The sequence below is a fragment of the Oreochromis aureus genome, linkage group 22 (assembly GCF_013358895.1).
Source record: "Oreochromis aureus strain Israel breed Guangdong linkage group 22, ZZ_aureus, whole genome shotgun sequence".
Classification (NCBI taxonomy): domain Eukaryota; kingdom Metazoa; phylum Chordata; class Actinopteri; order Cichliformes; family Cichlidae; genus Oreochromis; species Oreochromis aureus.
The window spans coordinates 35,412,512-35,429,575 of record NC_052962.1 but is presented as its reverse complement, the minus strand read 5'-3'; the positions used below and the strand labels follow the sequence as shown (position 1 = coordinate 35,429,575).

At 39.8% G+C, this 17,064-nt stretch overlaps 2 gene segments (V, D, J or C); one reads left to right on the top strand and one right to left on the bottom strand.

Moving 5' to 3' along the window:
* Positions 1-553: 553 nt before the first annotated feature.
* LOC116310647 lies at positions 554-1,163 on the top strand. The segment is given in 2 exon segments: positions 554-605; positions 713-1,163. Coding segments are annotated over 2 exon segments (384 nt in total).
* A 5,415-nt stretch (positions 1,164-6,578) lies between these two features.
* On the bottom strand, positions 6,579-11,340 carry LOC116310645. The segment is given in 2 exon segments: positions 6,579-6,991; positions 11,336-11,340. Coding segments are annotated over 2 exon segments (333 nt in total).
* Positions 11,341-17,064: the final 5,724 nt, after the last annotated feature.

The window sequence follows — 17,064 nt, the reverse complement described above, 5'->3', positions numbered from 1 at the left end:
TTAAATTTTGTTAGTGAAGCTATTTGCAGGTGCACATATATGCATTTTTATATTCCCCTGTTATCTTCTGGCAAACTCCAATGGGAAACATATGAAGAACATCATCGTCATCCTCATTCAGCACTCAGTGAGTGTTTGTGCTCTTTAAATTCTGGCATGTTCATCCTAGAAGAAACCAGTCCCATGAGGATAGAAATGTTTTATCACAGGATAAAAGTAATTTCAGAGACCAATGAAGAAACAAAGCTCCCCACAGCTTAAGAAACCCATTAGATCCTTATATTTTAGAAGTCTGAGTGTTCAGCTTTTTTTTATCTGTGTATATGGATCCACCAAAACTCTAAATATGTTTTGAAAAAAATTCCTTATTTATAACAACAGCCCAACTCTCTGTGTGAGCCAGTCTGATCATTTCCATAGAGAGGCACTTTGCATCAGCAGCACCATGCTCCAGTGCTCTGGGAGAGTTTATAGTCCTGAGAGTTGAACACTGGATGACTGACAGCTGTCCTTCATCACAACAGAAGCCACAGAAATCCTCCTCATCAAAAACATGACTTTGATCTGCGTCCTCATCTGGACTCTCCTCTGCTGCTGCTTCACAGGTAAAGTCCAGAGAATCAAACTCCTCTCCTCTATCAACATCTGTCCCTCTGAAATGAAGCCCACAAAACCATGAAGCTGCTTTATGTTTTTGTCTCTGTATCCTCAGAGTCCAGAGGACAGATCACAGTGACTCAGCCTGGAGCAGTGAGCTCTGCTGTGGGAGGATCTGTGAACATCAAGTGTAGGACCAGTCAGGATGTTCGTGTTTGGAACAACTACCATCTTTTAGCCTGGTACCAACAGAAAGATGGAAAACCTCCCAGAAGTCTCATTTGGGGTGCTAGCAACCGAGATTCAGGGATTCCAGCTCGTTTTACAGGCAGTGGATCAAACTCTGACTTCACTCTGACCATCAGTGGAGTCCAGGCTGAAGATGCAGCAGTTTATTACTGTCAGAGCAGACATGATGTTAACAGCCAAGCTGTGTTCACACTGTGAAAAACAGTCGTACAAAAACCTCCCTCAGTCAGACTGAACAGAAACTGAACTGACTGCTGCAGCTGGAAGATACTGCAGAGACTGATACAGTTCACTGAGGACACACACACACACACACACACACACACACAGATTTGATTTCAAACTAAAAATAGTTTCTTTCTCTTTTTCCTTTAAATTTAACTAAAAATAAGTCAGATGTTCCAAAGTCGAACAGTTATTGAGAAAAATCTTCATCATGACCTTTGACCTCAGTTTCATACTACAGCTGCCGTAATATCATTTATGATTTGTTAAATTTGAACAATTATCAGTAAAATAAGACCTTCCTTTTAACATATACAAAAATACAATTATTAAATATCATACAGCTCGACATAAAAAATACATTTTATTTTAAATAATGTAAACATAAATTTGCCGCTCAAAAACAGAAGTCATGAGTTGCTTTCATGATTAAATCACATGTGTCCATAACTACATATACATAACATCCAAATCATATGCAGTGACATATTTGTCACATATATACAGCCCTTACATGGTGAGATTGTTTCATCTGAAAGTCTACTTTCAGATGAAACAATCTCACCTCGAGTTACAGTCAGTACCTGTTGAGGAGCTTTCAGTGACAACACATGATCACGTGGAGGCGTCCATTTATTATTGACATGTATGTGCTAAAAATAGCTTTTGTCCAGATTCACTGAGAAGTTTGTATCCCAATCCCAATAATCCCACACCACCACATGTAAACTGCTGCGTCAATCTGGATTTTGATGTGACCGACACAATGCATTATGGGACTGTTGTTCACGCAAATCTGAGTTTATAATGGAAAAAGGAGCCAGAGGTTGGTTTGGTGTTTTAAAGTTAAAATTTGGAGATTAGCTGCTCTGCTGCAAAATGATGCAGTCGCTCATCTGACCGAACAGAAGCATTTTATGGAGTGGACTGATTCTTGTGCTTAAAGCTTGGAACCATCAACAAGGCTCAGGCAGCAGCTGGAAGAAGGAAAAACAATATTTCAGAAAACATGTTTGTGTGATCTCAGCTCTGTATACTGGTAAGTTATAATGCCAGCACATCAGAATCACAATCAGAATCAGAATCAGAATCGTGTTTACTGGCTAAGTATATGTGCAGACACATACAAGCAGTGATGGGAATAACGGCGTTACAAGTAACGGCGTTACTAACGGCGTTACTTTTTTCAGTAACGAGTAATCTAACTAATTACTATTCCTATCGTTACAACGCCGTTACAGTTACTAACAAGGAAACATGGTCCGTTACTATTTTTCAACAGACGGTTGAAACTGTTCAGCTTACCGCATCTTATATCAGCTGCAGGGAAGTAGCTGTAAGTAATCTGGACGCTACAGTTTTAAGCAGCTGCGCGCTCCCGCGGACGGTAATCACGATCGCTGTCTAGCACAACACCTGGAGCTCAGGGGGCAAAACAATCGAGTGCTGCTGTTTGACTGAGGAAGAATAAAGTAGTCGTGGTAAGTAGAGCAGGGCGATATGACCAAAAATATTTATCATGATATACATTTGAAAATTTGCGATAACGATATAACTGACGATATAATTGACACTAGACAAAATACTTTACAACTCCACAACTTAATTAGTGCAAAAAACCCCATCAATGTATTTTCACTTAAACAAGCAGCTGTTTTTTATGTGCATTAAAGTTATATAAAAATGTAACAGTGCAAATTCCTTGCGGACAGTTTAACCAAAAGGCATTTCCAGTGGAAATTGGCCGACATATCCTGAGCATAACCATGTATAATATCCACAAAACTTAAAAAGAGGTTATACACACACAATACGGTAATATTATGTTGAAGCACAGTACGTATCACTCCGCGAGGCGCCTGCCTACGATAGCCGTAATGCTCCGACAATCCACCAAGCCGTGCGGCTTCGTAGCTTAGCAAAGTCGTACTAAAACATTTGACAGATTTTCGAGCGCCGTGTACATAAAATCGTTTCGAGGTCAGTAAACACAACCAGAATTCATACATAAGGCACACGGGATTATAAGGGGCACTGTAGATTTTCAGAAAAATCAAAGGATTGATTTTAAGTGTGCCGTATTTTCCAAACAACACGGTAATAACGACGGCCCGCTAGCATGCTCTACCAAAAATAGTGCTTTGTTGTGTGTCTGACGGACGAAAGCTAAACCAGTTCCACACCACTGAAGTTGCAGCATTTTTACAAACCAGTTCTGGTTCATCCGTTTCATTTAACGATCCGCTTTCGCTCTTCTCATTCTGTGTCGCCGCCATGTGCGTATGTAAACATAGGCACTGCTCATGCGCGTTTTACCCATATTCTATCGCGATATTTCATTTTCCTATCGTTGCCCAAAATTACACCGGTATTACCGTGAATGGTATGATATGGCCCAGCCCTAGTGGTAAGTCAATCACGTGACCACTTAAAGACAAAGCAACAAGGTGCCAGTTTTTAAATTGTGTCGATAGGCCACGTAAAACCAGAGTCGTGATAAACAATATATACGCGGCGTTTTTTCCTCAATAGTTTCGCCACGTTAGCGCTAGCAAGCACTCTCTGCTTATGAGCAAAAAAACAAAACAAAACGGGAAGTTTTAGGAGTGACGGCGAGAGAGAGAGAGAGAGAGAGCAGAAAAAGAGAGAGCGCGAGTTTTGAGATGTGAGATTTGTGATGTTTAGCATGTTTGGAGTGTGTAGTTAATGTGTAGTGTTGTGGATAGTTTTGTGATGTGTGTCAGAACAATGAGGTGACCGCTGTCTCCAGGTAGAAACAGCAGTGATACACCTGCTGCTGTCAGACCTGCAGGTATCAGGCTGTGATGTTCTCCTTTGTAGTGGACACAAAATATTTTTTTGGAGTGGCACAAATAATTTGTGTACCATCTTATTAAAGAACAGCTGATTGTTCTGTAAATAGTTTGAAATGGTTATTTAAAAAATCAAGGTAAATGGATGCAAATAAATTTGTTGTTTGGAAAACTTGTGCATAGGATTTTAAAATTGACAATTAATATTTGCATTTGAAGTTATGAAATATGATTCATTAAACATGTTTGTGGTTGTTACAGTAAAAACATAACTTTTTCTACTCTGATTTTATGGTTTTTGTCTGATTTTGGATCAATTCTGGTTGTACAGTATGACAAAATGAGAACATAACTGTAAATTCAGGCACGCGAGGTTGTGCTAAAAAGAATGATACCAAACAAGGCAAAGCAAATAGTTTTTAAAGGTAAAATGTGGAGGGAAAATCAAGAGTAGTAAAAAAATGGCCAATTATACCCTGGACCCCAGAGGGTTAAATGTTCTTTGTTTTTTTTAAAGTAACGCAATAGTTACTTTTCCAAGTAATTAATTACTTTTAGAATATTGTAACTCAGTTACTAACTCAGTTACTTTTTTGAAGAAGTAACTAGTAACTATAATTGAATTACTTTTTCAAAGTAACTTGCCCAACACTGCATACAAGGAATTTGGTTCCGGTAGATGGTGGCTCTCAAGCACAGCAATGTAAATCACACACACACACACACACACACACACACACGTGTCTATATATACATTACACATGCATACACATACATACACAAAGCTGTGTAAACCAACTTTAAATAACTAATCTAAACTTATATACATAAAATACAGAAATGAATGAAGTGGAATGAATACTACAGAATGTACATAAGGTGCAGTTGAAGTCTGGCAGTGTGACAGTTCAACTGTTTAGAAGGGAGATGGCGAGGGGAAAGAAACTGTTCCTATGTAACTGTTGTAGTCACTCATAACCAGTCTCAGTGACTTCTGTCCAATTGTACTAACCCTAGTCATCACCAAGTGCTTTGAGAAACTGGTTCGGGGGCACATCAGAACCTGTCTCCCCCCCATTCTTGACCCACAACAATTCACATACTGGACTAACAGATCCACCGAAGACGCCATAGCCATTGCTCTCCACAAAGCACTGACCCACCTGGAACAACAGGGGAGCTATGTCACAATGCTCTTCATTGACTTCAGCTCAGCCTTTAATACAATAATACCAGACATTTTGATCACCAAGTTAGCCAACCTGGGGCTCCCACCACCCACCTACTGTTGGATAAAGGACTTCTTGGTCAACAGACCCCAGCAGGTGAAACTGGGTCCTCACCTCTCTTCCCCTCGCACTCTCAGCACCGGCTGGGTACTGAGCCCGCTACTCTACTCCCCCTACACATCTGACTGCAGTCCCGTCCACCCAGAGAACATCGTTGTCAAATTTGCTGATGACACAACGGTGGTGGGGCTGATCACAGGGGGAAATGAGGCAGCTTACAGAGATGAGGTCCTGAAACTGGGAGAATGGTGTGCATCAAACAACCTGGCACTTAACATCACCAAGACCAAGGAACTCATCCTGGACTTCAGGTGGAACAGAACCGCCCCCGCCCCCCTGCATATCAACAGAGAATGTGTAGAGTGAGTGGAGTCCTTCAAACTCCTTGGCGTCCACATCTCTGCAGACCTCTCCTGGTCAGCTAACACCACGGCCCTAGTCAAGACAACCCAGCAGTGGCTACACTTCCTAAGGGTGCTCAGGAAGGAGCAATTAAACGCCCCACTGCTGGTGACCTTCTACAGATCCACCATTGAGAGCCTGCTGACCTATGCAGTGACAGTTTAAATATTTGGGTCTTTTTTTCCTAACTGAAAGTAAATTAATAAATTAACAGTTAAAATGTATAAAACAGCTTTTACTTGGGATGTTGGATGTAAATTTCACAGTCTGGTTCCTCCACCAAACGTGAACCACAGTCATACAAACTAAAAAAAAAAATGAAAATAGAAGCAGTATCACATGTTTTCAACTCTATAATTTAGAACAAAATACAGTAGCATATTAAATATTTTTGACAAGTTAAAAAATTGTGATTTAACTGCAAAATTATTTCAATGTCAGTAGTTTTAGAATTTTGTCACAAGTCGAAAAAGTTGGAATCAACATATTTCAAAGAGAAAAATAAATATTATGAATACATGTAAATCCTATGTTATATAGAGATGCTAATCATTTAATGCTGCACCACTGATAATTTTACACATGGAGTTATTACAAGTACATAATAAAATGAAAGAAAATTGTTTGGGCAGATAATATAAATATAAGGAGTGCAGTCAGGTACCAAAGCCTGTATTCCATAAGCATCAATTGATCCATTGATGAACAGTTTAAGGTGGATTTGTCTCAGTCCTCTGCAAACTTTGTTCATAAATTACACAAATACCAATAACAGATATCAATGATTTAAAAGGATCATTAATTAGGTTCTGTATGTAGGAAACGAAACACTGTTGAACCATGTGTGAAATAAATAAAGAAATGAAATGAAATATTTTGTAAGAGTGAACATTTTTGCATAAAACACAAACCTGCAGCAAATTTCCAAACCCATGAAAGAGTGAAGAAGGCAATAAACATGAAAATATTTGAATAAATCTTTATTGGGCTAATAAATTCATCAGCAATACAACAAGACAAAAAGAGAAAGAGAATAATCAGACCAAGAGGACAAAGAGAGAGTAGTATCAGAATCCCAGTGAGTCAGCTCAGGACTGGGAACACTGGTCTCTCATCAGAGTCTCTGAGAGTGGAGTCTGGGAGCCCTGGGTGGCCTCACAGGTCACAGAGCCCACCTTCTCCCACTGGTCTGCAGGGAGCCTCAGGGTGCTGCTCCAGCTGTAGTGGCCATCATTCTGCAGCGCCCCGGGGCTCCTGCTCTCCTCTCCACTGCTGCTTCTTCCATCCACCTTCCAGGACAGAGTCCAGTTTGAAGGAAAGCCTTTATTGGCCAGACAGATGAGTGTGGCCTTCCCCTGCTGCAGCTCATCATCACTGGAGGGGGCCAGTACTGTCAGGGAGGGGCGACTAAACCCACTGCAGAGAGAGAAAGAAAATACATTTTAAAGAAGTTGACAGTTTACATGAAACTGGTCTTCCGTGTTTCACTTCCCTCTCTGAGCTCGGTAACCATGGAAACAGACAAGCATCACTGCTGAACCATGGCAACAGTTTCAATACTAAAGACAAACAAGTTAAAACATTGTGTTGTTATTTCATATATCCCTGTCTATAAACTCATTTTTAGTTTAACAGTTTAATCAAAGATTCTGTACTGCAGCTTTAAATGTTTTCCAAAAGCACACATAAATTACCTTATCAGTGTTTCTCAAACTTTTTACAGTGTGTACCACCTGATAAAATGTCAAGCTCTCCCAGGTACCACTATGAAAGCATGAAACTCATAAATCTTACAACACAAAATTAGTATTATTAAATTAGTCAAATTAGTATCTGCAGTAAAAAAAAATTCATATATTGTATACATTCTACCACAGGCAAAGTTGCCTCCATTTTTATATTTTTTTAATTAATATTTTGTAATAATTTATTCGTAATAACTTATTCTGTTTTGGGAGTATTTTTTATGTATCTGTATTATATTATACATACTCATTAAAAGTGAATCTCTGTCCAAAAAATGCACTCAGTTTACTTTTTACTCACTATGAGCATCATTCATTATTCTCCCCAGTAATTAAGGTTAGGATATGTTAAGAGATTTTCAAATGTTTCAAGTATTATTCCCACTTCTATTCATATGTTATTGAAAGTTTATCTTTAATTTCAGTGTTAATAGTTGTTTACCCATTTATTCTTTCCATTTAATCGTATTTTACTGCTTCACTAGAAGTGAAGCTGAAGTAAAGACAAAAGCATAGTGTTCTCAGATATGATTCACCCAGTACATTTCCTTTGCACCTGGTTCTTTATGAGCCGTTTCACTCCCAGGAAGGGGAGAACAGGACGTTCTTATCTACACTCCCAAATACCAAGAGGGGCCTGCTCTTCAGCATCACACACACAGAAAGCTGCATATATGTGATATTTAGTGATTATCTACAGAACACACACACACCCAGCTAAACTGGAACAAACCTGTTTCTCAGAGGCAAATCTTTGTCTCCTCCTTAAACAGTTAAAGCCACTATGTGACTATAAATAAAACCTGTGCCTGCGCTCGGGGTGGGATCTCCTCGAAATCTCACCCAGCGTGCGCACGTTGTTACCATCTAAACTGTCTTGAGTGTCTTTATTTCGCCTGAAGAATGTCTTGTTTAAATATTTACTCCTTACATTTATTTGGTCCTTCGAGCCGGATCTTGGACATTAAATTTTAACTAATTTTGTGCTCCAACAGAGTGACCTCGTCGTCTCCTGGAATCGTGAACCCGCGCTGAAAGTCTGTCCGGACAGTAAAGACCAACTACGTGAATTCGCCGTTGGCCAGCGTTTTTAGCAAGAGGTCCACGATCCCAGGGAGCGAGGAGGATTCTCTCTGACCGGCATTTTCATCCGAAGCAGGTAAATATAAACACTCAAGAACACATTATGGCTAAAATCGGTTTTAGATTGACACGGTTCTTAAAAGACTCGTCCTTTAAGGACTGGAAGTCAGGGATCTCACTCTTATGAGTGAAAGGACTCGCCTGTAAGACGGAGTTTGACGGTCCTGTGTGGGGTCACTCCGCAGTTTAAAAGGTTGGAAGTCAGGGATCTCACTCTCACGAGTGAATGAAAATAAAGGGATCTCACTCTCACGAGTGAATGAAAATAAAGGGATCTCACTCTTACGAGTGAATGAAAATAAAGGGATCTCACTCTCACGAGTGAATGAAAATAAAGGGATCTCACTCTCACGAGTGAATGAAAATAAAGAACGTGTCAATTAAAATAGGATTGTAGTACCGCGTGTGAAGTTTATGTGTTGTTGAAGAGTGAGTGACCTTTTGAATAGAAACAACAGGTTTCTGCACCACTCTTACTGTTTCCTGTGTTGACCGATGTACTGGTGAGAAGGGGTCAAAGGTTGCGCTTCAACGCATAAAATTAAGGCCGCCCTGGGTCTAGACCAGGGTAGAAGGCTGCCTTAATAACCTCCCCCGACTCTAATATCAGCGAAGGTCACACAGAGTGTATGTTGGCAGTATTAATAAATAAAAGCAAAACAAGGTGTTTCCAAATACAATAAATCAAAATAAATTATAAGTAATTTACAATAAAATATTATTGATAACTCTAAGCCCAAAAATGGGAAATAAACCCATAAAGCCTGAATTGACTGCAGATGAACTATGGTTAGAAAAGAAATGCCCGGTGCAGGACAAATAAGCGCAAACAGATGGAGAAATCCTAAAAAAACCTAAATGTCCCACGTGGGAGGAAAATGTATAACTAAATTATAAGAAACCCTCCAAGCAGAAATAAATACTGAAAAGGATGCTAAAAGAAATCAAAGCGTACACAAGAGGTGTAATATTTTAAAGCATGGAAAGAGGAATGAAGTGGAATAAACAAAAGGTTAAATTAAATTAGAGCTTATTTAATGTATTCAAATTGATAATAGAAGGATAACAACCTGTAAACTGGTATTAACAATGAAATATAGTTGGTAGGACGACCGTGCCTAGAATGGATAGAATGCATGAAACCAGATAACTCACACAAACACATATTAAATGAAATAGAGATGCATAAGGTATATTAAGGTTGTGTCATTGTTCAGCCAAGGAAAGTGTGTGAAAAGGAAAATGTCTCCAGCTTGGGAAAGGGTGAGACTGCAGCTCATCCTCAGCCCTTGGTGGACACAAATAAAATATAAATAAATATTGTAATATACTATTGCATAATAACATTAATAATGAAATAATATTAAATATGAAGAGGCACCTCAGTCAGTTGTGATGTGAGGTGGATAATTGTTAAAAGTAATCTGTATCAAGCTTAAGGTTTGCTCAAATTCAGTATAATGACATATGAGATGAAGAAAATAAAGAAAATATGTAAACTAATTAAGTGCATAGAGACACTTGACCTGCTTGTAAACCTGTCATCCTAGATGAGATTTTGTTAAGATGAAGAGCAAACCTATACTACCAAGCTAATGAGCAAGATACACACTTTTTATTTTGTATTAATTTTTTTTTTTTTTTTTAGAGCAGGAGCTACATGAGGACACATCAGAGGGAGGAAACAGCTATTAAAGCTCGAACATGCAGCTGTCTGTGAACCCAGTTTTCACCCTCACACCCCTGATCTGTTTTTAACAGCAGCTTTTTGCATCCTGTCTCATGTGTGTAAAGCGTTCATGCCATCAGCAACTTGTTTTTGTTTTTTGTTTGTTTCTTGATGTTGCTTGAGTGAGGAATACTGTGACTTCTGAAACAGCTCTCTTCATGCAACTTCATGCTTGATGATGATAATTTCAGAGCCAGCTGAGAGCTGGGTTGAGAGCGATGCTTTGTTTTAAGTGACAAAGCAGAAAAGTTAAACTTAGTTTGTTTTTGTTTGTTTGTTTGTTTTTTAATATGAGAGAATGGTAATGGATAAGAAGTGATATTTTGTTTAAGTGTTGAAGAAAGCTAAATACTGCAACATACGTCTAGTGCATGATCTGCGAGCAATGAATGGATCATCTTGTTTATCTTTAAATAAACTCCAATTATGGAGACCTGAGTCACATACTTAGGGTACACCCTTAGGTGAAGGCAGAAAGCTACTAAACAAAGAAAAGAAGCTATATACAATGCGCGATAGCCACAAGACTAAGCATTCACATTCTTTCTGACTCTTAATGAGCCTGAGTTATGACCTTGGCTCCCTATTTTTCTGCCTCCACCAGAGATGGGAGTGAAGCTCCCGTGGAATGTGCTCTGTTCTCCTTACTGCATCTATAAAAATAGCATTCAGTAACTTGGATATAACCTTTCTACTTACATTTAGGTGGAAGTGCAGACTAGATGAAAACAGTTAAATTCAACAAAGAGTTCGATTACTCTGGAGAAACGGGAAATGTGTCTGTAACAGGAAAACGTGTAACAGGAACTACATGCCCATACAAAGGAGCTGACTGTGTCAAGACGCAGACAGACAGAGAGACACAGAGACAGCCAATATGTTTACTCTAACTGTTTTAATAGTTTTGCAATTTTCATTAGTTTTATTTTTCTTTAGTTTTGACTTAAGATTTTAAAACTAAACACATTTTTGCTACAAAATCAGTTAATTTTGTGACCACTCATTGCAGTTTTAGATAGTTTTACTTTTGTTTTTATTTTTATTTCTGTTAACGAAAGAATATTTTTTTATTTTCTTTTTTTTGACTTCTAGTTTTGTTTTTCGTTGGTTTGACTTATCAATAATGAATTTGATCTGCAGTACGCCATTTTGAAAATATGGCATAACAGAGGGCGACAATTTTGCAGACCAAGCAGCAAAATCAGTAGCAGTACAAACAGTAGACGCACTTATGGTGACAACACCTCTATGCAAATTCCACTGGATATCTTGAGAAATGAACCACACATTTGTGCCATTACTAGAGCGAAAGAAATGGTTGAGGTGCGGAGCAATTCTACAGGATGATCTGATCATATGTGATGGGAAACCGTTACAACCGAAGTCTTTATACAAAAACAGTAGCTCTTGTGACACATGAAGTTGTTCATGTCAACAGGAGGGAGTCTAATTAGTTAAAAACACTAGTTAAAGACACTTCTATACATTAAATTTCAAACAAGTCAATAAGAGAAACAACTCTAGCAGAGTGGATGACAAAGTTGCTGGAAAACAGAGAAATAGTTTTGAACAATCAACTGCCGAGTGATTCTCTTCCAGTTTCTTGCAGGTTGAAAAAGGTTGAACCAATCCGAGAACCACAATCTCCCGAGCAGAAAAGTGAGCAATAAAGTCTAGACTGCAGACCGCTCTAACCTCTGGTGTTCACTCGGTGGGGAGAAGGGCTATCAGTGGCAACACTGAGACACTCGCTCCTCTTGCTGGGTGTCTACTCATTGGAGGCCAAGGGTGTGTCCACGGTCGAGAAGAGGAGAAACGCTCACAGAGGAGACCTGATGGAGATGGAAATACTAAATGCAAACCAGGATGCCCCTGAGGGTGAGAAACCGCACAGGCGACGCGTCGATGCTGGACAAGAGGATGCCAACTGACCACTGTCACAACGATGTGTTCCATGCTCGTGTTCACAGTATTCTTATCACTGGCCCTGGTAGGCATGAACACGGCCTGCACCAGCAACCCATGTGACCCACACTGCCCGAGTTTACCGGCAGGCTCCAAATGTGACGTGTCCTGAAAGGGGAACCATTTTTAAGCTGCAGCCTATGCCCAGAAGAGCGCGCAGCTGCGCAACGAGAAACAAAGAAGTGGAGAACAATGCTGCACCTTCATACCTAACAACACTGCAGCTGACGGCAGTCTGACCAGAGCCCTGGAAAGACTGAAGACCCTGAACGAGAAAATGAAAGAACATTCTGGAGTGGACACTTCCATGTGGGACAGCTGGATGGACATGTTTGGAAAGTACCGCAGCCTAGTGTCATCAATCCTAGTGTCAATAGCGGTTTTTGCAGCCATATTGACCCTATGTGGTTGTTGTTGTATTCCCTGCATAAGATCCATGATCAACAGACTGATAGCCACAGCTATTACACCGGACCCTGTCGGCCAAAAAGAAATTATGACACTGCTGGAGCACGCCGACACTGACTCAAACACCGACGACGAAGATGAAGAAACAACCTGTAACTAAAAGGAAAAAGACACTCCTGTTAATAATGAAGCAACAGTTAAAAATGCACTGTCAAGAGACTGTATGCTGATAAAAGTTAAAATGTGTAAAACAAATTAACAACAGGAGGGATATGTTAAGAGATTTTCAAATGTTTCAAGTATTATTCCCACTTCTATTCATATGTTATTGAAAGTTTATCTTTAATTTCAGTGTTAATAGTTGTTTACCCATTTATTCTTTCCATTTAATCGTATTTTACTGCTTCACTAGAAGTGAAGCTGAAGTAAAGACAAAAGCATAGTGTTCTCAGATATGATTCACCCAGTACATTTCCTTTGCACCTGGTTCTTTATGAGCCGTTTCACTCCCAGGAAGGGGAGAGCAGGACGTTCTTATCTACACTCCCAAATACCAAGAGGGGCCTGCTCTTCAGCATCACACACACAGAAAGCTGCATATATGTGATATTTAGTGATTATCTACAGAACACACACACACCCAGCTAAACTGGAACAAACCTGTTTCTCAGAGGCAAATCTTTGTCTCCTCCTTAAACAGTTAAAGCCACTATGTGACTATAAATAAAACCTGTGCCTGCGCTCGGGGTGGGATCTCCTCGAAATCTCACCCAGCGTGCGCACGTTGTTACCATCTAAACTGTCTTGAGTGTCTTTATTTCGCCTGAAGAATGTCTTGTTTAAATATTTACTCCTTACAGGATATGTTTGTTTTTATTATTCCAATCCATTCTTCTTTTGCAGCATTTAAATAAACTTTATCAGATTTGATGGTTTTGTTACAGACTTTTCAAAAAAAGTGTTTTGTTTTTCTTTCACAAATGTGGGGATTAAATTGTGTTAAAATGTACAAAACAATGATGTCATGTTTTGTGATGAGGACCCAGGCAGAGAGACTTGATCAATTTAAGAATCATATGATTTAATAAAGAAATTTGCAGACTTGCACAGAGATGGTAAAATTATGATGACTGATAACGGAGACGAAGACAACAGACGACGAGGACAGGGAGGAACAGGGGTTTAAATGCACCCAGGAGACAGTCAGAGGGAACTCGGGACAACTGGAGACATTTAAGGATGCAGGGACTGACAGAGACGGGGAAGAAGTCTCATTGTGACGTGTAAAGTTTATTTTGCCTGGCTGGGCAGCTCTCTGGGTGCTCAGCACCCCCAAAGCTCTGATCCTAGAATCGCCCCTGGTAGATATATTTCCAGTAGATCCCCTGATAAACACTGATACAAAGGAAATTAAGCAATGTCGAAGGAGAGAAAAAGGATCATTCAAAATAAAGTGTCTTATCACCTCCTCTGCATTCATGCTCTGACTCTCTGAGCTCTACTGAAAGGATGAAAACCATTCTTCCTTTCAATAAAGCACATGCGCTGAGATTTAGAAGAGTGTGGGTCTCACAACGTCATGGAGCAGAGAGGGAACACTGAGCATTTCACGTCTCTTTACAATAAATGAATCAGCGCTAAAGATTTTAATCAGTCACCTCACTTCCAGTGTTTCACTGTGACTTATTTCCTTTATTTCAACCCTCAAGTCTGTGATTTCAGTTCATTTTAATGATAGAAAATCTGCCAATAATGAGCAGTCACTTTATTAACAGTCACTAAGTGTTCAAAGTGAAAAACTAAAGCACACACAAAAAAAACTGTTAGACAGTTCAGGCTTTTTTTTCTCTGCTCAGTCATTTCTGCAGTGTTACTGTAAAGTTACTCCCCAAGTGATCATATAGAACACAAATATAAAAGTGGACATGGAGAAAAATGTCAAATGTTTCTTTTTCGCTACATTTTCTCAGGGGTTTTGCAGTTTAACAGGTTCATGCTTCCAAAGTGCTTTCACCAACACTGGCTCTTCCATGCTGCAAAAAAATCAATTAAATGAGAACATTTTAAACTCTGCTTGTTTCACATGTATGTGTCTGTGATCATGTCTGAACCTGCAGAAGGAAACAAACCTGAAAACAGAGGTGCAGTAAGAGGCGGAGCGAGACGAGACAGACGAGATTCACCTAAAGTTTGTGGATGACTGAGCTGCAGTCGAGACACATCTCTGTGCTTCTCTCTGAAGAAAATCAAACTGAGTTCATGTTTTATTTCCCAGCATCTGACTTGAATCGGATTATTGGTGAGTAAACCTGACTCTTGTGTTTTAACCAGAATTAACAGAAAACTTCCAGCTTTCATCAAACAGGAAGTGCCATTCATTTATGCTTATTCATTTTATTGTTATTTGTAGCAAAAGCCAGTGTCAGAAACCACAGTCTTATCACGATCAGGTTTGTGGAGTGAAGTTTGTAGTCTGCTGATGCAAATACAGAATGCAAGAGATGGAGGTGAACATAATGCGAGTCTTTAATACTGTTTAGTCCATCCATCCATTCACTTCTGCTTATCCTTTTCAGGGTCGCGGAGGGCGCTGGAGCCTATCCCAGCTGTCTTAGGGCGAGAGGCAGGGTACACCTTGGACAGGTCGCCAGTCTGTTGCAGGGCTAACTACTGTTTAGTTCAAGAAAAAAAAAAAACAGTCCAAAAAACACAAAAATCAACAAAAAAAAACCCCAAAACAAAACAGGAGCCTTGAAGAATAATAGTCTCCGAACTCAGGGAGAGAAAACACCAGGAAGCACATGTCCAACAAGGAATGATGGGAAACTGAGACAATAAACACAAAAGGTAATGAGGCAAGAGGAAACAGGTGGAGCAGGAACAAATCTGGGATGATGAGACAAGAGAAGTAGAACACAAAATAAAGCACTGTGACAAAAGACTATCAAAATAAAACAGGAAGTAACTATTGGAGACAAAAGACTCAAAGATACAAAACTGACAGACCGGACACACAGAAGAATAAGGAAACAACAAGACACTATACAAAATAAAAGTTGAACATGCTGAAAGCAGCCAAACACTGAAACAAATACTCAAAGAATAATGAACAATGAGACTGAGAACCAGAATGTTAAACAAAGACAAGAATTTAAAGTTTGTAATCAAAAACAGTGGATCCAAAACCCGGGACCGTGACACAGGGACCAAACTCAAATATATCTACAAGCATCATCAGGGGATAGGCAGCTATTTGCATTTGTTGATCTCAGTGAGGTCATGAAAACACAGGACTTGAATCATCAACCTTTGTGTCTCTGTCAGAAAAAGTGAGTCACCAGGAAGCAGTTTGGTTTCATTTCTTGCCTTTCATTGCTTGAGGCGTAGCTACCAAAGCTAGAAAAATGATTGCTTGATAAATTCTAAAAATAAATCATTTTATAATTTTCAGAGTCACAGGGGGCAGAACTAGAATCCTTCCTTTGACTTTTCATCAAACACAGTTTAAATTACACAATTTAATTCATTCGATGTAAAAGACCCACAGAAAAAAGGAAAAAGAAGTCTGTTTGTTTTTAAAAGTGAATGGGGGATATTCCTAAATGTACAACTGTTAAATAATCTTCTGACTTCATCAGAAAGCCATGATGAGACCAGAGGAGCTCCTAAACACTCTGGAAGATTTAACAGACGATGAGTTTGAAGGCTTTAAGTGGCGCCTGCAGCAGGGCGAAGTCCTTGCAAGTCGACCAACCATCAAAAAGAGCCGACTGCAGACGGCAAAAAGACGAGACACCGTGGACCTGATGGTGCACACCTACACTCTTCCTGGAGCTGTGGAGGTGACCAGGAAGGTTTTAGAAAGAATCTGCAGGAATGATCTGCTGCAGAGTTTGTCTGCCAACTCAGAGCAACAAGCTGCCGTACCAGGAGAGGTTCCCTGTGACGTCTGCACTGGAAGCAAACTGAAGACCCTGAAGTCCTGCATGGTGTGTCTGACCTCCTATTGTGAGGCACACCTGGAGCCTCATCTGACAGCTTCACGTCTGAGAAGAAATCAGCTGGTAGAGCCTGTGGAGAACCTGGAAGGCAGGATGTGTATGAAGCACGATAAACCTCTGGAGCTGTTCTGTAAGACTGACCAGACATGTGTCTGCACGCTCTGCTCTGTTTTCAAACACAAGACTCGTGAGTTTGTTCCTCTCAGAGAAGAATATGAGGGAAAGAAGGCAGAGCTGTGGAAGACAGAGGCTGAAATTCAGCTGATGATTCAGAAGAGACAACTGAAAATTCAGGAGATCAAAAAGTCAGTAAAGATGAGTAAAGATTCTGCAGACAGAGAGAAAGCAGAAGGTTTGCAGGTGTTCACTGCTCTGCAGGAGTCTGCTGAGAGAGGAATGAAGAAGCTCATGAAGGAGATCGAAGGCAAACAGAAGACAACAGAGAAACAGGCTGAAGGTTTCATCAAGGATCTGGAACAAGAAATCTCTGAGCTGAAG